The sequence below is a fragment of the Lepisosteus oculatus genome, chromosome 11 (genome assembly GCF_040954835.1).
Source record: "Lepisosteus oculatus isolate fLepOcu1 chromosome 11, fLepOcu1.hap2, whole genome shotgun sequence".
Classification (NCBI taxonomy): domain Eukaryota; kingdom Metazoa; phylum Chordata; class Actinopteri; order Semionotiformes; family Lepisosteidae; genus Lepisosteus; species Lepisosteus oculatus.
In genome coordinates this window covers 41006916-41031589 of record NC_090706.1, presented here as the reverse complement: position 1 = coordinate 41031589, position 24674 = coordinate 41006916, and the positions used below count along the sequence as shown (strand labels likewise).

General features: G+C 44.4%; 1 protein-coding gene across 11 annotated transcripts in view; it reads left to right on the top strand.

The window, feature by feature from the left end:
- The window catches only part of ankhd1 (ankyrin repeat and KH domain containing 1), a 66194-nt gene that overhangs the window by 28192 nt on the left and 13328 nt on the right, over nucleotides 1-24674 (top strand). For 7 of the 11 annotated variants that reach the window (XM_069195352.1, XM_069195348.1, XM_069195346.1 and 4 more), the window contains 16 exons: nucleotides 2006-2168; nucleotides 2970-3117; nucleotides 3805-4038; nucleotides 4363-4457; nucleotides 5378-5615; nucleotides 6347-6538; nucleotides 7007-7116; nucleotides 7502-7589; nucleotides 8217-8344; nucleotides 8798-8941; nucleotides 9494-9596; nucleotides 17072-17830; nucleotides 23420-23553; nucleotides 23814-23925; nucleotides 24125-24270; nucleotides 24505-24647. In XM_069195352.1, coding sequence (XP_069051453.1) covers nucleotides 2006-2168; nucleotides 2970-3117; nucleotides 3805-4038; nucleotides 4363-4457; nucleotides 5378-5615; nucleotides 6347-6538; nucleotides 7007-7116; nucleotides 7502-7589; nucleotides 8217-8344; nucleotides 8798-8941; nucleotides 9494-9596; nucleotides 17072-17830; nucleotides 23420-23553; nucleotides 23814-23925; nucleotides 24125-24270; nucleotides 24505-24647 — 2937 coding nt within the window. The remainder of the gene's footprint in view (nucleotides 1-2005; nucleotides 2169-2969; nucleotides 3118-3804; nucleotides 4039-4362; nucleotides 4458-5377; nucleotides 5616-6346; nucleotides 6539-7006; nucleotides 7117-7501; nucleotides 7590-8216; nucleotides 8345-8797; nucleotides 8942-9493; nucleotides 9597-17071; nucleotides 17831-23419; nucleotides 23554-23813; nucleotides 23926-24124; nucleotides 24271-24504; nucleotides 24648-24674) is intronic. The other 4 variants (XM_069195349.1, XM_069195347.1, XM_069195356.1 and 1 more) reach the window with 3 other exon arrangements.

Genomic DNA, 24674 nt, shown 5'->3' with positions numbered 1-24674 from the left:
AAAGTTTCATTTGTGCTCTTAAAATTAAATTGGGTAGTAGTTTTGAACTCAAACTGAAAATTAGAAGTGACCATTCTTTTATTTACACGTTTTTTGCAGCAGAGTTGGACATTTACAGTGCATTTTTCCAAAACTTTTGAAAATGGAACAAATTGAAGCTTTGCTCATTAAGTACAGTTTTAAAGATGAGTGCTGGACACACCCTTTTGCACACACACAAGGCGCAAGCATAACTGTTTGTGACTTGAGGGTTCCTTTTCTTTGAATATGGCTTCTGCATTCCACTTGTGCTGTGAATGCAAAAAGAAAGCTTGGCTGATTTTTAATAATTCAGTTGTTACTGCGGAACCTGTGAAATTAAACGGGTTCTGTTAATGTTTCTGCTGACGTGTTTTAAGTTGGGGGGGGGGAATTCAAATTTGACTTCTGGATGTTGGAAGTGAAGTCAGCTGGATTATGCAAGTGGGTTGCATGTGCCCTTTCCCTAACCTTCACAGTAAGGACCTGTGACAGGTTTTGTATTGTATGCACACAGAATCTCGAGAAGATCAATATCGAGAAGCAATCATTATCAAATGTAAAAGGATTTGGTCTTCCATGGCTGAGATTGATAAACTGTGCATATGACAAGGACCTGGATGCTCCATGGGAGAATCTAAAAAAACTCACGTCTTGACCAAAAGGCATGTGGAGACTTCGAGACCATGTTGATGATTCTATGGTCTGAGGAGTCCAGTGTTGACCTTTTTGACCTCAACAAAGAGTTATGTTTGATGTAAGTGTAACAGTCAGTATAATCTGGAGATCACCACTCCTTCTGTGAGCATGGCGGTGGCACTGTTGTGCTGTAGGAAAGCTTCGGTGCATCTGGGCCTGTAGACTTGTGAAGATGGAAGGAAAAACGGATGCGGCAAAGTGCTGATAAATCCTGAAGGAGTTGCAGCCTGCAAGAGACATGGGACTTGGGAAAGGATTCATTTTCCAGTAGGACAACGGTCCAAAACATACAGCCGAAGCCACGCTGGAGTGGTTTGGCAAGAAAAAAGTAAATGTTCCTGAGTAGCAACCCAATCAAGAATCGCCAACTTTTCCCAAGGAGGTTGAGCAACTTTGCAAATGAGAATACGTCACCTTTACACAATACCTCTGCTTAATATTCAATCTTATTACTACTTATTCAGTCTGTTACATTTTTATATTTGTAGTTTAGGCTGCTCTATAGAAGTTTGGTTTCACTTTGATACGTTATAGAGTGTTTTCTATCAATCAATGGCAAAACCTCCCAGTTAAATATGTTATGATTCCATATGGAAACGCATTGAAGTGTAAACAAGTCCGGGGGGGGGTGAGTACTGGGATAGCTACTGTATAAACTCACACTTATTAAACTAACCAAAAGTAGGAAGTTCTGATTTTATGATGGGGACCTTGCCTATACTTTATCAAGCTCGCACACATAGACCTAGTTTGAAATTGTATCACTGAAATAGATGTTTAATGCAGTGTTGATGTGATAGTTGTGGGTGAACAATTTTTTCTCGCACTAATCCCATATGCCTTTATCATATCTGCACATTAATTTGTTTAGTTTTCAGCTCTGGTTCCTGCATCAACTTTGATTAGGCATGCTCCTGTGATCCAAGGATACTGTCAGAGGCCACCTTGCAACAGCCCCGAGCTTGTTTCAGTGAAAGCACAGAACTGTGCTGAATACCCTAAATACAGTGGGTACAACTGTGTATTCACTGGAAATACAGCTCTTTGTAGCCAGTGGAAGTCTTCACTTGAGTACGGCTTACACTGTGTCCACATCTGGTGTCGGTCCCAGTCATCGGACCATCAGTCCGCTGTGTTGAGACTGATGAGCCTCAGCTGAAGTCTTGGTTGGCTCCTAGGACAAATCCACCAATGCATATTCAGTTTTATGTACTGAGCAGAAGAAAATATAATTCATGGATCTGTTGCGTTTTTCCGAGTTACACCACAATCCCGGTAATTTTAGCAGTTTGGTTATTTTCAGCCGTAGCTTGGCGGAGGCCTGTTCAGACGGGGACGTCAATGCTGTCCGTAAGCTCCTGGATGAAGGGAGAAGCGTGAACGAGCACACAGAAGAAGGCGAGAGTCTCCTGTGCTTGGCCTGCTCGGCTGGCTACTATGAACTTGCCCAAGTAAGTATTCGTCTGACTTCTGTCTGCTTTAAATCATACCATATGCGAATTTAGCTCTCTGCTGTAACCAGTCGAAAAGTCTTTGCTTGAGGCTGTGGCTTACATTGTCAGTCCTGTATAACCCGACTGGAGAAGAACATTATCCTGGCAGGGCAGGTGGAGTTTTAGGCCATGTGCTGGGCGATTGAGTTGTAGACTGACCAAATGGAATCGCCAATCCGATGTTTATTGTAGGGGTACCAGCATTTGGAACTGTGTAGGAAGGATGTGGTTGTTGGAGGTGGAAAACAGTGGTTCTGGCATCACTGCAGAATATCGCATAAAGGCTTGATTGAGTTCAGGTCACACACGTGGATAACATCAGTTATCCTGCAACATGGAATGAAGATGATCACTCAGTACTATTGCATAGATTAGCATTGACCTTGCCTTCTAAGGGAATCAGAGCACCCAAGCCACACCAGGAAAACGTGCCCAACAGCATTATGGAACCACCAAAGCACCAGAAACTGTTGAAGGAGGGCGCTCAGTTCTTTGGGATGATGCCACACGGGCACTTGTCTGTTTCTAGAGAACAAGGTGAAGGATGAATCATCTGTTCATCTCACTTCTCCAGTGCTTAGTAGTCGATTGTGGTCTTTGCACCACTGAAAATACAAATGCTCCCTCCCAGATGTGTGCCGTCAAGCTATGGTATCCTGCTCTGTGGCATTCTAGGCTCTCGTTCTAAATCTTTTTCATTTCATATTCAGCCCAGTCTGATGGGGACCTCTTCTCACTGATCCTGTTCATTTCTAACAGGTGTTGCTTGCCATGCATGCGAATGTTGAGGATCGAGGGATCAAGGGTGACATCACCCCTCTGATGGCAGCAGCGAGTGGAGGCTATGTGGACATTGTCAAGCTGCTGCTGGTGCACGGGGCTGACGTCAATGCCCAGTCTTCAACAGGTAACCCGCATGGTCTTCACTGAAATCGGCCTTTTCACCTCACACCCTTTTACAAGTTGACTTTAGCTGCACCTGCACTTTTTCGTGTAAAATATGTGATCTGCCCGTGTTTTCGCTCTGGTTCTGCTCAGAATCCCAGGTTTTTTTTGTCCATTATGGTTTGTCCTGATGTTCTGAGCAAATTATCATTTTGCGGAGTACTAGAGAAGCAGCAGCTCTGTACAGAAGTCTGACAAAGTCGGTATAGGGCATTCCTTTAAGCCTGAAAATCTACTCGGCTCTTCTCTGGACTAATGACAGAGCAGCAGTGTGTTTCTTGTGTACAATTGTCATCTCTGTTCTTAATGATGTTTTAACGACCCCTGATTTATATTCTACACTTAACTGTATATCCTAACATTCTGTATGAGTTTTTATTGCTCTCCCTCATTTAGAAATGGGAAATTTTCATCTATAGTTTTATTAAATTCGAGTTATGCATAAAGTAACATCTACACACTTACAGACAACAGAAATAAAAGCTACACTTGACAATAAAAGCAAGTTTTGTTGGTTTATTACAGCATGTTTTAACATTAAATTAAGAATCTAGAAATGCTCTGCTATCCAACGTCTTGACATTTGTTTTTTTTTCTGCTCGCGCAAAGATCAGCACTTACGATGTCGCCTTGTTTCTGGGGTGTTCAGGCAACACGGCCTTGACGTACGCCTGCGCGGGGGGCTTCGTGGATGTCGTGAAGGTGCTGCTGAAGGAGGGCGCGAATATCGAAGACCACAACGAGAACGGCCACACGCCTCTCATGGAGGCGGCCAGCGCAGGCCATGTGGAGGTGGCCCGGGTGCTCCTGGAGTATGGGGCTGGCATCAACACGCACTCCAACGAGTTCAAAGAGAGCGCGTTGACGCTGGCGTGCTACAAAGGTGCGTACAGTCTGGGCTGGTTGGCGGCAGGTGAACAAGGTCCTTGCTAATATCGCTACAGATGCTGCCACATCTCCAGAATGAAAAACGTAGAATTCTTGATGTTGAACAAAGCTGAAAGAGGCCACGTGCCTCCGGACAGTAAAAATACGTTGACTGTTGCCTGCTTCTGGAAAAGAATACATGCCTTTCCTGTTCCTCTTCATGCCAGTGTTCTGCTTCACATAATGTGCTTGTGTCAATAGGCGGTCAAAGTGTGTAAGTGTTCTTGTTAAAGGCGATTTAGCTGAGTTATCAGAGGTGCTCTTGTTGTGCTTTCTGTAGGACATTTAGACATGGTGAGGTTTTTGCTGGAAGCAGGAGCTGACCAGGAGCACAAGACAGATGAGATGCACACGGCACTAATGGAAGCCTGCATGGTAAGACTGCTGCAGCCAGGGTGCCGACAGCTTCCATTTAGGACTTCTCTTTTTAATTGCTTTAATGGATTGATGGAGTTGTTGCCGTTTTGCTGTCTGAAACTCACAAAGTCCACTGCGTTTATCAGTATATTCAGAGAATAATATCCAATGTCACTGTGAACTTTTGACATTGGTTCACCTGCCCATTTTAAGATTTTCTTCTTGCTGTTTGTTGGGTGAGATTTGAATGCTCTAGAGATTTCTACTGCTATGCTTTAGCAGTAACTTCAAGGTTTTTTTTTGTTTAGAATCACCAGTTATTTCAGCTCACCCAATTGGATATAGTCCAATTTGTTTCCTGTGCCGCTTCTAGCCACTCGTCTCTTAGCGCATCACAGGCTGCAGAGTCCTGCGGCAGAGGCTCAGCTCTTGATTGGAGGAGAGGCACATTTCTCAATAACGGCACCGCCCCCTACTGGTGGGCTCAGCTCTGATTGGTGCAGAGGCATATCCCTCACTGACAGCCCCGCCACCCGCCAGACGTTCAGCTCTGGTTGGAGGAGCAGTGCGTCCCTCATTGACAGTACCACCCCCTCCTGGAATCTCGGGCTCTGATTGGAGGAGTGGTGCATCCCTCACTGACGGCGCCTCTGTGCTGCGGGAGTGGGCGGAGAGAATCCTGGCTGACGAGTCCCCACCTGCCCTCGGGGGGCACTCGGTCAATTGTCTTGGGGAGCCACTTGGGGAACCCCAGTCACTGCAGACTTGAACCCGTGATCGTAAAGCTCAGCATGCACTTGGGTGGGAGCCTTTACCGCTAGAGCCACATGGGAGGCCCCCCTCCCATGTTTTTTGGCGTTGAGTGTGAGTTTGAAGGAGAAGCGCGCTCCGTCGGCGTGGGCAGCGGGCCTTGAGCGATGGCTTCCTTCTCGCGACAGGACGGCCATGTGGAGGTGGCGCGGCTGCTGTTGGACAGCGGGGCCCAGGTGAACATGCCTGCCGACTCCTTCGAGTCTCCCCTGACGTTGGCGGCCTGCGGGGGCCACGTGGAGCTGGCGGCGCTGCTCATCGAGCGAGGGGCCAACCTGGAGGAGGTCAACGATGAGGGGTACACGCCGCTGATGGAGGCGGCGCGGGAGGGCCATGAGGAGATGGTGGCCCTGCTGTTGGCACAGGGTACGTCGCCAGGAGGGAGCGCGTACCACCAGCAAGCTGGAAAGCCGCAGGGCGACGTTCTCCGGGTTTCTCAGTTGCATGAAATTGGAGCGTTTTTAAAGATTTAGGTTTTTAATTTTAAGTTCGGATTGAGTTTAGATTATAGCACCGAAGTGTAAAGAAGTGCGCAGTTAAGCAGACTTCACTGTACCGACTTTGCATAAAATTAGGGAATTTATGTAAATGGTAATTTTGCATGAAACATAGGAAGTAGTTTTGACTTTTTTAGTGTGGAAATAACCCGTCCTTGTTCCTCTGCAGCCTACACAGCTCGCCACTCGAACCTCTTGCATAAAATTCATTAGCAGTCCAAAAGTTTCATTTTACGCAATCATTCCTGCAGTTTCTCCAGCCCTTATCACTAATCCTGAACAGTCCTTTATTAGGTAAACGAGTGTAGATCTAGCTGATCGAGCTCTGTAAAACTGCAGCTTTTGGATTTTTTATATAGTGAGTGGCCGTGATAAAGCACTTGTAAACACAACTCCCAACTGCGATTGAAGCCACATGTATTGAACTGACATCACTTGCATTGAATTACTGCATCATGTAAGAACTGGCAAGTCACGCTGGAACTTCAGGAGGTCAAATGGCCTCTCATCTGTAGCCTTTCTGATGTTCTTAAGCTGTGCAATAGTTGTAATATAGGAAGGAGAGCAACTGAGAGAGTTCAGCCTCTCCTTGTTGTTCAGGAGCCAATATCAACGCGCAGACAGAGGAGACTCAGGAGACGGCTCTCACACTGGCGTGCTGCGGAGGCTTCCTGGAGGTGGCCGACTTCCTGATCAAGGCCGGAGCGGATATTGAGCTGGGCTGCTCCACGCCCCTCATGGAGGCGGCCCAGGAGGGCCACCTGGAGCTGGTCAAGTACCTCCTGGCAGCAGGTATGTCGGGCACTTCCCTTCGCGCGACACGCCGGGGGCTCGTCCCTACCGGGGAGGCTCTGCAGCGGCTGTTCCCACGTTGTAGGAGGGAAAAAACCTTATTTTTTGGGGTCAAAAATCATTCATTCCTCCTTCCCAATTGCTTGACCATTTGCAAAGTGATGAAACAATCTTCCATTATATTCCAGTTACTATCTGTGACAGTCTGATAACTCCAGTACAGGGAACCATATGTGCAGTAAAAGCCCCATATAAAGTTTGCATGCTAATACCAGCTGATGGATACTTCGATAGCTTACACCGAAGGTAGTAACTTGCTAACCCTGAAGTGATCGGGGTGCTCGGCCGTGGCAGAGTTGTTGGATAACGCTTGTCTTGGTTTGTTGAGCACTTGGAGCCGAGTGTAAAAGTCACAGCACTGTTTGTGTCCCCAGCTTGACCTGCTCTACGTACAATCTTGTGTTCCAGGTGCAAATGTTCATGCCACCACAGCAACCGGGGACACTGCACTGACGTACGCCTGCGAGAATGGTCACACGGATGTCGCAGACGTGCTTCTCCAGGCTGGGGCTGACCTGGTACGACTTCTGTCTGCTCCTTTTACCGGTGCAAAATGGATACTATTTTTCTCACACGATAAAAGACCTTTTTTTTGTGATCTTTGTCTGAAAAATCATTTAGTTGGAAAGGGACTAATTGTAATATGTCGCCCCTCCCTCCAGCAGCAGTAAGTGAAAGTTTGCCTGAGGGTCATGGTTTGATCTTTCTAAGGAGCACTGCCTGTAATCTCTCACCTAACAGAATGTGCTGCTGTGATGCAATTCTGAGAAGTATCGAGAGCAATAATGGGGGGTGGCATTGCATCACTTTTAGAATAAAAACCTATTTATTCTGGAACACAGTTACACTAGAGCTGGACTTGCAGTGGCAGGTGGGAATACAGTTTTTTCTTGTTTTCTGTAGGAACACGAATCGGAGGGAGGGAGAACACCCCTGATGAAGGCTGCAAGAGCAGGCCACTTGTGTACTGTACAGTTCTTAATCAGTAAAGGTGGGTAAGAGCTGCATCTTAAAGTGATCTTCACTCTTCTTTCACACTCCGTTCGCCACTACAAGCTCCCCACTAACAGAGCTCAAAATGAGGTGCCTGGTATAGCCTGTTTCACGCTGTAACCTCGCAGTGGACTGGCACCTTAGTGGATGTTCGTGCTGCCACAAGTGTCTGTTCAAATGACTTAAGTCATCTTGTTGCCCAGGGGGTCGTGGGGGTGTGGCTTTCTTCAAGTAACACCTGGATGAAATCGTCGAATCAGTTAGCTTCTGTTTACCAAAAGAGCAAGAATTCACTTATCCGTGTTCCATTAAGGAGGGTTGCACATCTATTCCTTAGGAGTTCTCTACTTTTAATTTGCCTGACATTCTGTCATTGTGTTCATTTCCTTTCAGGTACAAATCCATCTTTCCTGTTTCGGGGATTCATAGCTGTAGCTTTGTTTTGCTGCCCTGTCGTTTTCTACTTGTATGAAATGTAACTGTTGGTGCATTAGCATTCAGGACATTGCTCAAGTGAGCCCTTCAGCAACCTTAGTTGGAAATGTAAAATCGCTGGTATACAAGGCTGGCTCGCGGGCAGCTCCTTCTTGGGGATATTAACAGCGTGTTGTGCGTGTTGCTGCAGGTGCTAATGTGAACAGAGCCACAGCTAACAATGACCACACTGTGGTGTCCCTGGCCTGTGCGGGAGGACACCTGGCCGTGGTGGAGCTGCTCCTGGCTCACGGGGCCGACCCGACACACAGGCTGAAGGTGAGTGCCGCTCGCGCCCTGGCCCTCCGCTGCTGTGGGCGAGCAGGCGAAAGCACCGCTACCCCTCGGTGTGCGAGAGAGTGCTCTCCCACAGGAATAAAGCCCATCCATTTCAAAATCCACGGTCCGTCCAAAACAGTAACCAGAACTCTTTACAGGTTGCTGCTGTGATAAAGGTGCCAGAAACGAGTTGACATTTTAGTTCGTTCTTATGACTCATGAAGTAATTCGCACTGGGATGCTGACAAAGCAAAGGAAGAATGCCTGATGCTTTCTGTCCTTAAATTGCACGTTATTTTATTGTATTTTCCAGCAGTAGGGGTCATACCCCTGTGTTACTTTCATCTTCAATCTATCAGTGTGAACTGTCGGAGGTGGAGCATAAAGAGAGCCTTTACTGTGCTAGTTGTTGGACCATTTGGTAATTTCACTTTTCACTCTCTCATAACGCAGGATGGATCAACCATGCTCATTGAAGCTGCTAAAGGGGGCCACACGAACGTTGTGTCCTACCTGCTAGACTACCCAAACAATATCCTCTCAGTTCCTGCACCTGACCTGTCCCAGCTCACTCCTCCCTCTCATGACCAGTCTCAGGTAAGGAGCATATCGTAGATCTTCAGTTTTACAGTCCTCACACATCTTTCACAAACTTGCAGGTTCATCAGCTGCGTTTACCTTGTGGTTTAGTAGAAAGATCTGCTGAAGATTCAGAGAAGTACAACTTTGCTGTGTTGCAGTAATCCTTTGTTTAGGGCTTATACGTAGCGACCTGACCAGATCCTTTATAAATTTGTGCTCAAACCCTGTGGGATACATTAGTAGAGTAAAGGGTCTTCCTGAGCCTTTTCTAGTTCTTTAACTTTTTATTTTTTCCCCGTTTTCTCAGTTATCAAGCATTAAACCTTTAGAAAAAAATCAGCAGGTAATGCTTTCTTTTAAAATACTTCCATTTTCTCGTGAAGTTCCTTTGCACTGTCTTCTAAGAGCTGTTCACTGCAGCTCAGAGGCTCGGCTCCTCCTGTGGGCCGAGCTCTGGTATCTGTGTGCACGGTGCTGCTGGGGGGAGGTGTGTGGTGCACAGGGGGCTGTAGCTGGGCCTGTGCAGTGGGGGTCGGTGTGAAGAACTGCCCCTCTCCCCTCCTCCAGGTTCCTCGTGTTCCATTCCAGGCCCTGGCGATGGTGGTTCCTCCCCAGGAGCCGGACCGAGTTCCTTCCAACATCGCTGCCCCGCCGCCCGTCGCAAACAAAGGTCAGTGCTGCGGCCTTCTGGCCCCGGCCCCCCTCCCTGCCGCTCTGTTCCCCGCACAGACAGCACCAAAAACCCGGTTTCTGGTTCGGACGGCTTCCTAAGCTGTGGGCAACTTCAGCGTTGCTCTGTATTGAAATGACCTGCTGCACTTGAGTAGGGGTGGGCTCCAGCTTGTAGGGTCTGGGGAGCCCGAATGGTGCAGTAAGTGCCGCTTCTCAGTTCCAGAGGCCTCTAGGGGGGCTTATTAAAGTGAGATATCCCCTCGAGAGAAGCTAAGTAAGGGAGAGATAGCCATGTTGTCTGTTACCACCCCACCTGATCATGTTCATTTAATACTCATGCTCTGTCTTTGCACCGGCCTGGGTACAAGCAAAAAAATATGCAATATTAATATAAGGTAAGAATGTTTTTATAATATAATCCCACGTGGTAAACCAATGATAAAAGAACACACAGTGCCCACACAAAACATATCCTAAATAGAAATGGGTGAAATTGTTCGGTGGATTTAAAAAGCGAAATTGGTCTTCAACACTAAGCGACAGCCCCTTACCCTAAATGTCTGATGAGTCCATTCATTGCCATTACCTTGTAGGTTTCCTCTAGTCAGTGAGGAGGAATCTAAGAAGTCAATCATCCAGTAATCTGGATGTTTTTGTCTTTGCAGGTTACAGTTCAAGTTCAGAATTAGTAAGATCCAGGAAAACAGGGCTGAGTGTCTGGTGTCTCCCCTCAGCTGGGGACTGCTTCTGGCGCGACCCGTGACCCGTCGTGCATGACGTTCTGGCGTAGTAACTCAGATTGCACAAGTGTCAGAGTACATGTCCGAAACAAGGTAGAAGTAGTCAGGCTTCAGTCCTGAAGTATACTCTTAATATTAACCCCTGCTATGAGAGCAATGTGAAAAACCTTGCACTAAACCCGTTATAAAATTTAGACCACAGCTGTAACAAAAAAGATCTTATGAACTGTGGGATGCATTTCAGTGTTTGACCTTGACTACTAATCATTCTTTTAGAAACAGGGCAGTCTCACAGGAATGTCTACACTGAATAGCTGATCTCCAGAACCATACTCAAATGTTTTAAATGAAGTACCAGGCACTAACGTGGACTTAATGTGTATAAATGCTGTTTAACATAGCTTGGTGACTTTTAAGAGAAAGAGGGTTTTATTATGACAGAATCCCCTCTATGCCCTGTGTATTTATGATTATAACCCTGCAAATATTTAGCCATAGCAGATGGATGATGTAGTGCTTGATTTTATCTCTGAATGTCCCAAGATACCAGGCACGGATACTACCTATTTCAAAACTTCAGGTTTTACTTCGTACGTTGATTTTGAGAAATCTGTAGAAAAACTAAATAAACAATCACGCAAGTTCCTGGAAAAATATTTGCTTCATTGAATCATTAAAACATTTGTTTTAAAAAGTGCCAGATGTTCGACTCGTAATGACAGCTTTATCCAGCTTAGACTATACTTTTTTAAATTGGTAAAGTTCTTTAATTCAGAGCAATTTGACGTTTCAAGTGAAATGTTAACTTTATGAGCACAACAATTAGAGTAGTTAAAATATGGGAGCTGGTATTAAACTGGATGAATGCTTGAAATGTGACTTGTTTTTGAGACTGTAGCTACTTTCATTTTTGTAACGGATTACTAGAAGTGTGACTACATGTGCTGTGGCCATAATTATGAGCAGTGTGTCTCCTCATGTTTTGAACTTGAATAAAATTTTGAAACTGTAATAGTTTCTGAAAAAACTCCTGTAGGCAGACAGGTCATACTGGGGATAGTGCATTGTAACCCCACTACCTCCCCAGAAACAGACAATTTATATTATCCTGTTATTCCTTCACTGCACACTTGTAGTGTGGGAGGAGACCAGAACACATGGCTCAAACCTAGACAACACATGGAGAGAACATCATTCCCAAACTCTGACCCAGGTCTTTGGAGCTGTGAGTTAGCCAAGCTGATCACCACACTATCTTCTACAGAAGGTTTACAAGGAAACCGGGTTTTTAGTTCTCCTCTGCCCCACCCTATCTTTTAGTCCTGAGCATTTCATTCTTTGAAGACATTTGTTTACCTGTTGGTGGTGGTGGTGACATTTCTCTGGTGTTGCAGTCCTTTGTTTTGATGAGTGTTTGGATGTCCTAGGTTTTCTTCCCCTCTCAAAATTGGCAGCTTCTGCTGCTGTAATGTAGCACAATGTCAAACTGTAAAATCGCTTTCTAGAAAAATGTGCTTGTTACTAATCACGTGGATGCAATCGGGGTATTCATATTTTATTTTGTTTTTAGTGACCCATTTTTGAGAACCATCATTGTAAATAAAATGCTTTTTATGCATACTTCAGTTTCCAACGTGAGCTTGAACGTGACAAAATATTTTTTTCTGACTGGCTTGGTCATCATTCAAGCCTTTTATCCTTGTCTGGGGCCAAGTCTTTCAGTTCCCATCCTCGTTAGCACGGCAGACTTACTTTTATAACGGCCTCGGCTGTACCAGCTTTAGATATGAACTTGGCAGTCTTCTGCCTTGAGGACACCTAAGGCCAGTGCCATTGAAGGCAGTGGAGACTGCCGTGTTGGTAGAACCTGGAACAGCCGAGGCTGCAGGATCGTGTGGATGTTTGCTACGCTCATGAAGAGGAGAAATTCCAAACACCCTGCAGTGCCGAGCTGGCAGGGCTGACATGTTGCACAGGCTTTAACTTTTAGCACTGAAAACTGCATGGTAAGTGGCCATGACATGACATCAGCAGGTCAGGTGTATCTAATAAAGCTGTTCATGGATCCTGAAAGCTGCAGTCTTGTGTATTGTTTTTTTCTCACAAATGCTCTGTCAGTGGAGCAATATAGGGAGCACTGGATTAGCACAGGTTTTTAATCACCAGTTCACGTCTGCAGTGCAAATTGGTCTCACGATTTGCATTGTAAATTGGGGGGGGATATAACTGAACTAATCTAGATTGTTTTAATACATTTTAAAAATAGCTGGAAATATAAAAACCTTAGTGAGGTTTGAAAATGTAAATAACCTATGGTTAACTGAAACCGTTTAAAACCGTTTTCTACAGATTAATTTGTCGCGAGCCTGTTGGATAAACACGTGAAACGTTGGCTGCGTCTAAGCTGACAATGTGATGCCCAGTAAAATTACAAGCAGAATCCAGAGCTCAGAGGAAGTGTGGCAAGAGCACATTTTGTGGGGTACCTTTTAATTAAATACCTTTAAATCAATTCCACATTCATAGTTTATACGCTTTAAAGGCCCAACTCTTTGGCTCAATGTACCCTTGGGGCCAGGTGTTTATACATCAATAGACGCTATTCCTTTAAACAAGAATCTTGAAAATTGTCCTTTTCCAAGGAAGTATTAAATATAGCACTTGAGGCTTTTCTCTTGCACTACATTTTGTACTTAAAAAAAATAAATAAGTTAAAACGGTTATGAATTATGATGACATTCTGGCATCTTCAAAGAAAGGAAAGGCATTTTCTTTTACCTGAGATTCCATGCAGTACTTCCTGAAAGTTTTGTTGAAGTAATTTGTGACAAATTCCAAAACATTCCATTACCTTTGTGCTACTTGCTGCCTTCTTTGTGGACTCACTCTTCTCCCTGCTATGTTATACAGTTTATTAAAAAAAAAACTGAGACTCCTCCTTCCCCAGCATATACTGAGGTGCAGGGTCCCACTAATTTGTACCTTTGTACGTGTACATCTTGGACCTTAAAAGGTTGACAGTTGTATGAAAATGATGTTAATTTCTTGGTTGAGCATTTGTTTAGCCTTTGGCTGCTTACCAACTGAGAATAGTTTGTATTATCGCTCTGCTTAGTAGACTGGATCAGTTTAATTGGTTATAAAATCATTCTTGCCCTGTTTGGTTCCCTTCAGTATTTAAAAAAAAGTCTTCAATGCAGAGTGGAACGGTTTTAAGTTGGATGAAATCAGTACAAGAAATCTTTAAGCAAGAACAGATGAATATCTTACATGGTGCTTATGTATGGCAATCCAGACTAATAATAACCTGGCCTAGGCTAGACATCAAGTATCTCCCTTAGAGGAATTAGTAAAATCGGTGCTCACGTTTCTGTAGTGCTGTGAAAGTATAGTCACTAATGATTATGAAAATATATTGAGGGTTTTTTTTTAAGTGGAAAGTGCATGTTAAGTATAGCAGCCAATTAGTAAATATTCAAAGAACTTTTAAATTGTCTGAAACGTGTTCAGCCTGCAAGCATGTGAAAATGATCCAGGATTGTAGCTCAATCGCGTATATCCGTTTGGAAAGGCTGATAGGTGCTCCCTGCCCTGCCTTAGTGTAAGGCTCACTGCCATCTCTCTGCTTAGGTTGTGGGGTGATGTTCCCCTGGCAGAAGTAGGGGGTTCATGGGTTAAAAAAATCTTTTCTTAGTTTTTTTTTTTAGTTGGTCCATATAGCAAAAATGGGGTTTCTGCAGATTAGTTACTGATCAAATTGTTTACTATGTTGGGGTTTCCTGGGATTTTGTCCTGGGTCCTGCTTTGCTTTCTTTGAGGTTCTTGAGCTGAAATACTGTTACACACTGAGGCGATGTGTTGCTGGAGTTCATGAATTTCTAGGACCATTTATGAATGTGATGGTTTGTATTAGCCTTGAGGTTCACATTCATTTGCAACACTAATTTGGCTAGTGTGATACTCATTATTGAGATCTACACTGCTGTGATAAACAAGCTAAAAAGTTAGACTACAGTGATTTTAAGTAAAATTAATTCACTCTTGATGTATTATGTGAGTCTTAGGTCTGCTTCAATATTTAGATTCTAAATTTATGCCATGATAACATTTGAGGGTTAGCCCAGTCAGATATTGTTACTCTCCTTTTTCATCACTGTACTGAGATCTTGGTGTCTTCTGAGGTTGCTTTAAACAGCTGTATTCGAAAGCCTTTCCAAAACATTCTCTAGTGTTACTGTTTTGTGCAAAAGTACATCTGCCCAGTGTAGCCAGGCTTTTAAACTTCAAATTTTGGTTTCTGCTTTACTCTACAAAAATGACTTCCTTCCTCTTCAGACACCAAGTTCACTAATTTTAACAAACTCCTATCATAGAAAAACTACCATCTTGATTTGTAAATATGGGAATTTCCTTTAATAGTGGGGGATTCAAATGGTGGAAAAAATGAATCCAAGACTTACATCATAACTTATGCATCTGTGTAGCAAAATTCCTAACACCACCATACTGTATTGTGATTACCCATGGAATGATGCATAATTAAGACGTAGCTGTGTACTCTTCATACCTACTGATCCTAATTTCTTATAGATCAGTTAGACAAATATAATACAAAAAGGATCTTTTATTAACACAATTTAATCACCAGACATTCCTCTGCATTGATGCTGTGTGAAGCACAGCATTTCTGAGCTCAGTGCCAGTTTCTCTCTTGGCTGATTGTGATTTCAATGTGGTGTTTTGTGAGGGGTAGTTGGTTCTGAAAAGCTAAGGTTACTCTTATTACACTAAGTGCAGGGAAAATGCAGTAATGCTAAGTGATACCTGAAGTGCCGACTGGTTTGTGCAGAGCTTTTTCAATCTTTTTTACAGCAGTGCTGTGAGTCTGAGAAATGTAAACGTTTATTGTAGCTTTTGCTGTGATGCTCGGTTCCAGTTTTTAAATGGCCGCGCTGGGCAGATGTGGCCTTCTGTGGTTTGCTAGATACTGCAGGTTAACTGAGCTGAATAACCCAAGTTGTCAAAATGCTTTTAAAGCCGCATTAAAAGGAGCTAACAGTTAACCTGTCTGTGTAAAGGGGATGATAGTGCTTCTTGCTACACAATGAATCAAAAGTGCAGCCCAAGTGGAGCTACTGCATGGTTCTGTGTGATGTCATATTTTTAGACTCATGAGTAAATTTTTTTGCATTTGAATAAAGGTATTGTTCTAAAGCAAGAAACCAGAAACCCCATATTAGTGTTAAAATAACTGCCTTTGAGAGCTTAGAAATGCATTAGGAGTGAGGAGGGAGCACATTTCGCCAATGAAGAGCATTTTCCATTGAATAGTTGTAGATGGTAAAGGGCCAGCAGTACTTTGGTTGCCTGTAAGATGAACTGGTGTTGCTTGGCTGCCTGGTCGCATTCAAGCTCATTTTGCGTCTCTGTATGGTCAGTGTTAGCTGTGACATCTTACTGACCCTTCAGGTCAGAAGAACGCTCCTTAGTCTCTGGGTGTATAATGCTAATACTATGTAAACAGGAACCTACTGTAAGTGAGTGTTTTGCCTGCACTATATTTGCTATGTTTCTTCACCTTATGCACATGGGACAGCAGTGGACTGTTGTAGTCCCAAGTACAGGAGCAGGTAAAGGTTTATTCCATGCTGAAAAGAAAATACAACATTTTGGCTGTGGAGCTTTGCTCAGTTAAGAATTTAGTGAGTTAATATTAGTATGACAATCCTCTTGTCATTATAGCCATCTCTGTTCCTAGGACCTCTTGCTCTGGCAGTGAGACTTGAAACCTCATTTGTGAATGTCAAACCGTAAACATTCAAAATACATTCATTTACAGATCATTTTATGTGTATTTATTGGTGAGGATTCTGCACATCTCCCCAGGGTACAGAACCTAGTTTTGGGAACTGTAAGAGATCCAGAATCCAAAGATGGCAAATCTGTAGGTGTATAGATGGTTAACAGTTCACTGCTGTATGTGGGTGCAAGATCATTTAAGCCCTTGACAGTGAGCTGCAAGAATTTTAAATTTCTCTTGGCTCGTAGTTTTGTAAAGAAATTAAAGGTCATGTTCATTAAAACATTTTCAGAATGCTCACTGTTTAGATGATTTTCACTGTAGTGCAACTGGCATGCTATGAGGTCTTTGGTGTAATTGGGTTACTTCTGTTCATGCACAAATGTTCAGAATCTAAACATCATCAGTTGTTAGGGCTTTCCCCTTGCCGACTTCCACTGAGGTTGACGGCTTGTTCCTGTGGTCACAGCTCCTGAAGAGCAGCTCAGCAGGGACCTGGTTCTTCAGGCATGGGGGGTTTTGGAACCAGGACTAGGCGTGTATGTAACCGTCATGTACTGAATGATGGTTTTTCTCAGAAGTACAGTCATTGTAGCTGTGAAATGTTCAGTGGTTTAGGTGAGCTGAGTTTGGTCAGGGCCTAGCAAACAGATCTCACTGGTTTTGTGCCTCTGGTGTTCTTGTGATGGCTTTTGGGTTTGTGAGGTCTTTCTCTCCAGCAGCCTCTGTTGGGTAGAGGCTGGGCTGTTTGGCTCATCAGGCGCTTTGTTCATAACGAAGCCATTGCCCGCTTTAACCACGTTATGCTAAGCAGACATGCGTTTTTTTTATGTGACACTTCAATTTTTGTGGGCGAGTAATTTTTTTGCATGGCTTTTTTTCCCCCATTTTTATTTTTTTTCCTCCAAATCGTTTATTTTTCCATGTGCTTAGGTGCATCCAAGCAAAGGTCAAGCCCCCTGCAGGTCACTGCGGAGCAAGACCTCCTGCCACCTTTCCACCCCTACCAGCCCCTGGAGTGCATCGTGGAGGAGACCGAGGGCAAGCTGAACGAGCTGGGCCAGCGGATCAGCGCCATCGAGAAGGCTCAGCTGCAGTCGCTGGAGCTCATCCAGGGCGAGCCTCTCACCAAAGACAAGATCGAAGAGCTCAAGAAGAGCCGCGAAGAGCAAGTGCAGAAGAAGAAAAAGATCCTAAAGGAGCTGCAGAAGGTGGAGCGGCAGCTACAGCTCAAGACCCAGCAGCAGTTCACCAAAGAGTACATGGAGGCCAAGGGGCTGAAGGAGGACTCTGGGCAGCTGCCCCCGCAGGGTTCGGACACGGAGGAGGCCGAGCCGGGGCGGGAGGAGGAAGAGGAGGAGGACTTCTCCAAGCTGCCGCAGGTGGACACCATCTTGTACAGGGACGTTCAGCAGCCGCCTCCCCCTCCCCCACCGCAGCAGCAAGGCCCCCCTGCTCCCGTTCAGACGGGCTTCGTCCCCATCCAGCCTCTGGCCTCCCAGCAGTCCACCGATTTCACCAGTAGCGCCGACTGCCCCGGCAGCGGCCCCGACCTGCAGAGGGTGTTGGTTAGCCAGCAGCAGCAGCAGCTGGCGGGGCTGGGACCGGGCCTCTTGGCCCAGGCTCCAGATGGCTTAATGGTGGCCACGCCAGCTCAGACGCTCACTGACACCCTAGATGACATAATGGCAGGTGGGTTAAGAACAAGTTTTCACTTTTATTTTTCGTGCTTTACACCAGCAGCCATACACTAAATATTTTAAAAAGCTTCGGTGAGAGCCTTTTTTTGGGGGGGGTGGTGGTAGTGGAGTGGCGTTGCATGGAAACCCCGACCTCTGTGTAGCACTCTCACGTCTTCTCAGTCTCTGCTGTGGAAGGAAGTCAGTCCAGCGGGTAGGTCTGGCCCACGTGGAGAGCTTTGAAGGTTTTCAACACACTGTAGTGCTTGTGCAGACCAAGGCTAACAAGAGCAGGTTGACAGAAATAGGCAGGTCCAAATGATCAAGAACTCTTGCCTTCCTTAGTGTTTTATCTTGGGAACGATTACACAGATCAGTAACTTAGAGCTGCGAGTCAGAGCTGGGCTCCTGAATCTCATGGTCTCATACTTGATCAAACTGCATTGTTCCCCTGTTCCAGGTAGTAATTGAAAACCTGTTATTTGGCCCCAGTATTAGAGCATTTTAAAATTACTTAAGTTGTAATTCGATTAAGCTGAAGCAAAAGTGCTAGGTGAAGATTTACCGAAATAAAGTTTAAATGTCTCTGTGGTATCCATGTTATTTCAGTATGATTTTTAAACCTGAAGCTAATATTTTGGTTTGAAGAAGACCAAAATATTTTACAATGCAACTTTCTGGTCTTACAAATGTTTTTTTTAATCCATTTGAAATTATATTAACACTGATCCTTTGAGTGGAATAAATGAATGTGCAATGATGTTATGAAGAATGATTTCAACAAATTTTGTAATGAGTTGAAGAGAAACCTCAATTTTTGCACTGGGAACCTTTTCTGGGAAGTAGATGAAAATTGAAATTACTTCCTAACAGAGTGATGGCACCAGAGATTGCATGTTTTTTACAGTCTTTATGCACATCTGGACAGTAAAAAGCTTTGTTCATGTTCTGGTGCTGAAATATGGTATGGTCCATCTCGTTTAAGAGCTTTTACAATCGAGAGGGGTCTGTCTACCAGTCCTGAATTTAATGGTTTCTTGACAGTACTGCATAATGTTTAGAAGCTGTAATAAGCATATTTTTACATGTATAAACTACTTGTAGTTTCCTAGGAAACTCCTGTGTTAAGGAAGAATAGTACATGTAGAAGTGATTTAGCTCCATGAAAACTGTGCCATACTTTATTGCTGTAAAAGATCAGCACTCTGATAGGAGCAGTGTACTTAGTAAGATAACTATTGTTCATCAGCAGGCATATTTGCAGCATATGAATCAACTTCTGCCTTTTTATCTAGTTCATAGACCTTATGGTATCTTTCATAACTGTTCAGTAGGGCATTATTATTATCCTAATTATCTTTCTGGTTCTATGAACTGGTCATCATTAGACCTTATGGATCAATGTATAATATAATGTATTCAAGCTATTTCCATGATATGATTAGCATGTGTTCCTAATAAGTTTGAGCCAATTGTTTAGGCAGGACTGCACACCGGTTATACTGCGGTACCATTCAGAAGGCCAGGTTCATTATCTGCCTCCTCTCTAAAATCTTTAACATGGCTTCCTGCTTTTTAATCAAGTGCAGTACAACATGGCTAAAATGTAAATTACGTGAAAGTTGTGGGTTTTGCTTTCATGATAGCACTTACTACTTAGTTTCAGAACATTTTATTAAATTGACCAATTGTGCATTTTTAGCTGAGCCAGAGGCAGCAGAGTGTACAAGGGCTTCGGCCAGCAGCTGGGCTGAGAGGGGTTTGCAGAAAGGGGGATCCTCTAGGCCAAGGGCCTCAGACTCGACTCCTGCAGGGCGTGGTGTCGTCGGGTTCTGTTCCACTGAAGCTCAGGTACATTGATGATGTCATTAACGGCGGAGTTTAAAACGGGCATTAGCTTCACCTACTGTAGGTCAGGTTGGGCTAACGGCACCTGACATTAAGGAGAATGGTGCACAGACCCCGAGCCAATATTTCGCAGCATGCTACAGACTGAAAAAAGCATTTTCTGTCAAAAATGAAAACTACAGAAATACCCACCAACAATGCTGCTGTAAAGACTTGATTAGGCAGCAATGCGGCATTAAGACGACACCGATTCACCAGTGGTGACGCACCGATATGTGAACAAGCGCGCCAGCACAGCTACACTGTTCCTGTTCTGTACAGGGCCCGTGTGTTAGTGAGCTGTCCGTTGACTGAGCCCCTTTTTAGATGTTTTTCTGCATATTGTTGGGAGTATTGCAGTGCATTGAGAGTAGGGAAGGCAGGACCAAGGTTAACACCTCACCTCCTGCTTCATTCATAAGAGTAATAAATTAATTAATGTTCAGAATTAAAGTGGTGTTCATTTGTTCTCCTTTTGGTTCCCCATTGTGACTTTATAGACCGATGTTTATTAAAAAGTGCAAAGGGGCTTTTATTTATCACGCCTTGAACTAGGGAGTATTTAAAACACTTTTTTTAATATGAAATTGAAAATCCTGATCTTTTCCCTGATACATGGAATACCTTGTACTTTTTCAGTGCTAAATTCAATTCTGTATGCTCTGCACTGGGTTGTATTTAGTGTAGAGAGTAACGATTTAATTGAGCTGGCAAATGTCATTCATTTAGCAGCTGGTTAGTGTTTGTTTTAAAGTTGCACTCAAATCTTGTTGACTGCAGTTGCACTTAAGAACGCAGGCTCCAGGGATAAATAGTGGTTGCTGCACTTTGTTAGTGGTGGGAGGATGGGTATGGTTTGATTAAAATGCTCTCCTTGTCTTCTGAGGACCGGCTCTGGTGTTGCCTGCTGATCCTGTCCAGGACCACACAGGAAACCTGCACTGTCTTTGGTGTTGAGTCTCAGGACTCGGGTTTAGGTTTGTTTTGGTAAAAGCACATTTGTTTTCAGTTTTTTATCTTAAAGTTTTGTTGGTTCTTTGATGATGGTGGCACACCTAAGGGTTTTTAATTACAACTTTCCTAGCATAGAATTTTACTACATTAAGTTCATTAAGGTTATGCAATTTTTGGTTTAAATCGCTTGTGGACATTACATTTTGAAAGCCTTGTTGCAGGTGTGTTGCAAAGCAAGTCTTAAAATCGGTTTCTTCCCTGATGAAGTAGTCCTACAGCAGACGTACCAGTTATTTTTTGTTGTGCTTTCAATAGAGTAAAGCTGGAAACTGTAAGTTTTCAATAATTCATAGTGCATGTAATTGGAAAGGTTGTGATTTGAAAACTAAATATAACCTTCCTGAAAATAATCCATGACTCAACATTCTTTATACAGGCTAATTCAGCTCTTAAAAATGTTGGAGATTGCCTTTCAACTATTACATTTAATAAGGAACATTAAATCCCAAATATTTTAGTAGAAAAAGAACTGTCTCACATTCCAGTTAAGCAACCTGTCCGTTCAGTTAGGTCTTCAGTTATGTAATTCAGCTGAAATGAAAGCCACCAGGGTGCTGTAGAGGACCTTGAATTGACCAGAGCAGAGAGGATGTGCTGCACACTTGACAAAAGATCAAATCAGTATGACCTTTTTTTTTAACAGCAGAGGAGTTTAGTGTATATCTGAAGTTTGGTTTTTATTTATAATTTATGGTTGAAAATATTCTACTGAAATGATGTGCCTTGAATTGTTTTTCAGCACCCTGTTGGGCTTACTCTTGTCCAATCAAAATGATTGGGTTCTGAAATTGCATGTTAGACATTTTAATGCAGAAAGGAGGAAATTAGTACACTCCAGTTTCTTCTGTTTCCGGTGTAGTTTTAACATCTGATACTTGTTTTGCACTCCATGGTTTGTTATAGGCCCCCCCTTGGAGCTGTCAGTTAAACTAGTTGCACTACTGTCATTCCTGTACCAGCAAAGGGATGAGGACTATGCACATGTTCTTCTGAAACATTCACAGTCACGGCCATCTGCAGCTTTTCATCCTGTAGACTCTGCAGCAGGTGGAGGTTCTACACCCTGTCATATAAGAGTCTTGAAGTCACATAGGGACTTCCAGGTAGGAATCCAGAGTTGACATAACTCATTATAGCAGCTGTTGAGCTACAGGGCACAAGCTTTGCCCACAGAGCAGCACCTTTACTGATTAAGGTGAACCGGATACACTTTTGAGGAACCACTTCTAAAATCAGCTTGGATTTATGGTATCCCTAGTCCAAGATGGAACGTTCTCTGGTGCGGCCGGTAGGCTTGAACAAAGTCCTGTACACTCCAGAAATCACTGGTGTTTGTCTGGCTTGTGTGTGCGAGATCAGGATTGCCCGATCCATGATTCACACTGGCCTGTGTAACACCTGCAGGGTCTCCTTGACCTCCTGCATGAGTGAAATCTGTAATCATGCAGGGTGGTCAAGTTGGAAAGATGTAGTGCATCAACAGAAATGCCAAATAAGTATATGGCTGCTTTTGGAGCTGGAGAGAACCGTTCTTTACTAATTTAACTCGCTCTTTCATGCAAAATGCCTTGTGTTGGTCTCCATGTATACAGCTGCAGTTTTTACAGGAACAATATGAGTGACATATTGTGCTCAAAGGTACAGCAGCATCCCACACCCTTCCAGTTATAAATCGAGAGCCCTCACGCCTACTCCACACTGCTGCCGTTTTCTCGCTGAAAATTGAGAGTGGTGTCAATTATCCGGCAGAATGTTTTGTATTTTAAGTTGACCGATGCTTTACCAGCCAGGACATTGGATAAATTTAACATCCAGACTCAATTCGAGCTTTACAGCGTTAAGTCATTTTTCATTGCAGCATCTTCCTCTTCCAGCTCATTATGCAAGCTTGTAGCTTTCTTCCTCCTGGTAGGAGCGTTTCTGTTGTCAAGATCTTTAATCCATAAGGCCAGCAATTGTTCCATTTTTTCCCCTTTTATTGCACTCCTTTGCCATGTTAATTTTACTTCTGAACATTTTAAAGCATGTTCTATTCCTGCAACTTTATGAGCTGTTAAAACTACTTTAACTGTTAAAGTCATCGCTGTTGCAGGTGGAAAATGAAAGCTGAAAATTTGTCCAGAGTACTCGTGACTTAAACGAGTCTAGTGCGGAGAATTTTTGCGTTCCTCAATTTGTCAACGGTGTTCAGTGCAAAAACAACCTATGGAGGGCCAGTTAGGCCCTTTCCATCATAGGACATTTTAACACCAGCAAGCTAAGTGTACCTTGCTTTTTTTGTTCTGGCAAAAAAAGATGTTTTTGATCTTGAAGGGATTACATTTATTGACATTGTGTTGTACAATATAGGATTCCAAAGGAGATTTGTATATTAGATTTGAGTATTTCTCATGCTGTTACTTAAAAGCCATTTTGTGTTCATTCAGGCTTTGTCTGCTTTGAACACGGGCATCGCAAAGAGCTGATTTAAATTTGCTTAACGTCATTATTCCTTCGAGCAGGTGAGACGTTCCAGTTAGATATTTCCGTTTACCCTTGTTCTAGTTCCAAAAGTTAATTTGGAGAGCGAGAAGGAGTTTCTCGCTTCTCCTTCTGTTGTGCACGACGAGCTGGCCAGAGGGCAGAGCCGGCGGGGTCCGGTGGGTCCCCCTGGCAGAGGATCGGTGTGGGTGGTTGATGTTTCCCCACCTCTGTGTTGCAGCGGTGAGCAGCCGAGTGCCCATGTTGAACACTACTCCCTCGCCCACGCCTCAGCCCCCAGCCCAGACGCCCAGCAGCGCCGTCTCCCCTCCGTCGATGCTGCCTCTCTACCCGTCAGTGGACATAGACGCGCATGTAAGACTTTCGCGCCCTCAGAAGTGCAATTCTGCGTTGGAGGCCACCAGGGGGAGCTTTTTCCTCTTGCCGGGGTGTTTTATTTTTAGCTAGATGTAGCATTTAGTCATGGAACCCCAGAACGCACCATTGTTTTAAATGTTTCCCCTTCTTACAGTTAAGCAGGGTGATAGCCAACGCTGTCTTGTCAGAACCTCAGTCGGCTTTTTGCAGCCTGTATTGCACGTCTGCTGCCCTGCTTACACGCTGTTTATTTGCAGACGGAAAGCAACCACGACACTGCACTGACGCTGGCCTGTGCAGGAGGACACGAAGAGCTGGTGTCGGTGTTAATAGCGCGCGGGGCCAACATTGAGCACAGAGACAAGAAGGGTTGGTACTGTTCATGTTACCCCCCGACTGCTTGTTGAACGTTCACAAGTCCTTAAAATAGATCTTAAAGTGCCCAGTCTTCCTAGGGTTAGACTGGTGATCGTTCCTGGCAATGCCACTGTGCAGCGTGTGAAGCATGGATCCTACTATTGGAAATACTGGGGCCTGCAAGGTGTCTGACATGCTGTCCCCTTCCCAGGCTTCACTCCGCTCATCCTGGCCGCCACAGCAGGACACGTGGGCGTGGTGGAGATCCTGCTGGACAAAGGAGGAGACATCGAGGCCCAGTCAGAGCGAACCAAAGACACGCCGCTCTCTCTGGCCTGCTCTGGAGGGAGGCAAGAGGTATGCAGCTGTCCCAAGCCTGGCTCTTAGTCTCTGTACCGCTGGGTCTCGTGTTTTTCCCTTCACCAGATTAAAAGCAAAGAGTATAACCTCTCCTTTTGAGATTGTCATGCAGGTGGTGAAGGTGCTCAGATGAAACGCTGTGGGGAGTATTAATGTGTTCTCCTGGAAGTCTCCGAGTTTTGTTGCTGTCGGGTCCAGTGCCCGGAGGCTGACCTCAACTCTGCCTTCCAGGTTGTGGAGTTGCTGCTGTTGCGTGGTGCCAATAAAGAGCATCGCAATGTCTCCGACTACACACCGCTGAGCCTGGCCGCCTCTGGGGGCTACGTCAACATCATCAAGATCCTCCTCAACGCCGGGGCGGAGATCAACTCAAGGTATTCCATCGCTGAGGGACTCCCACG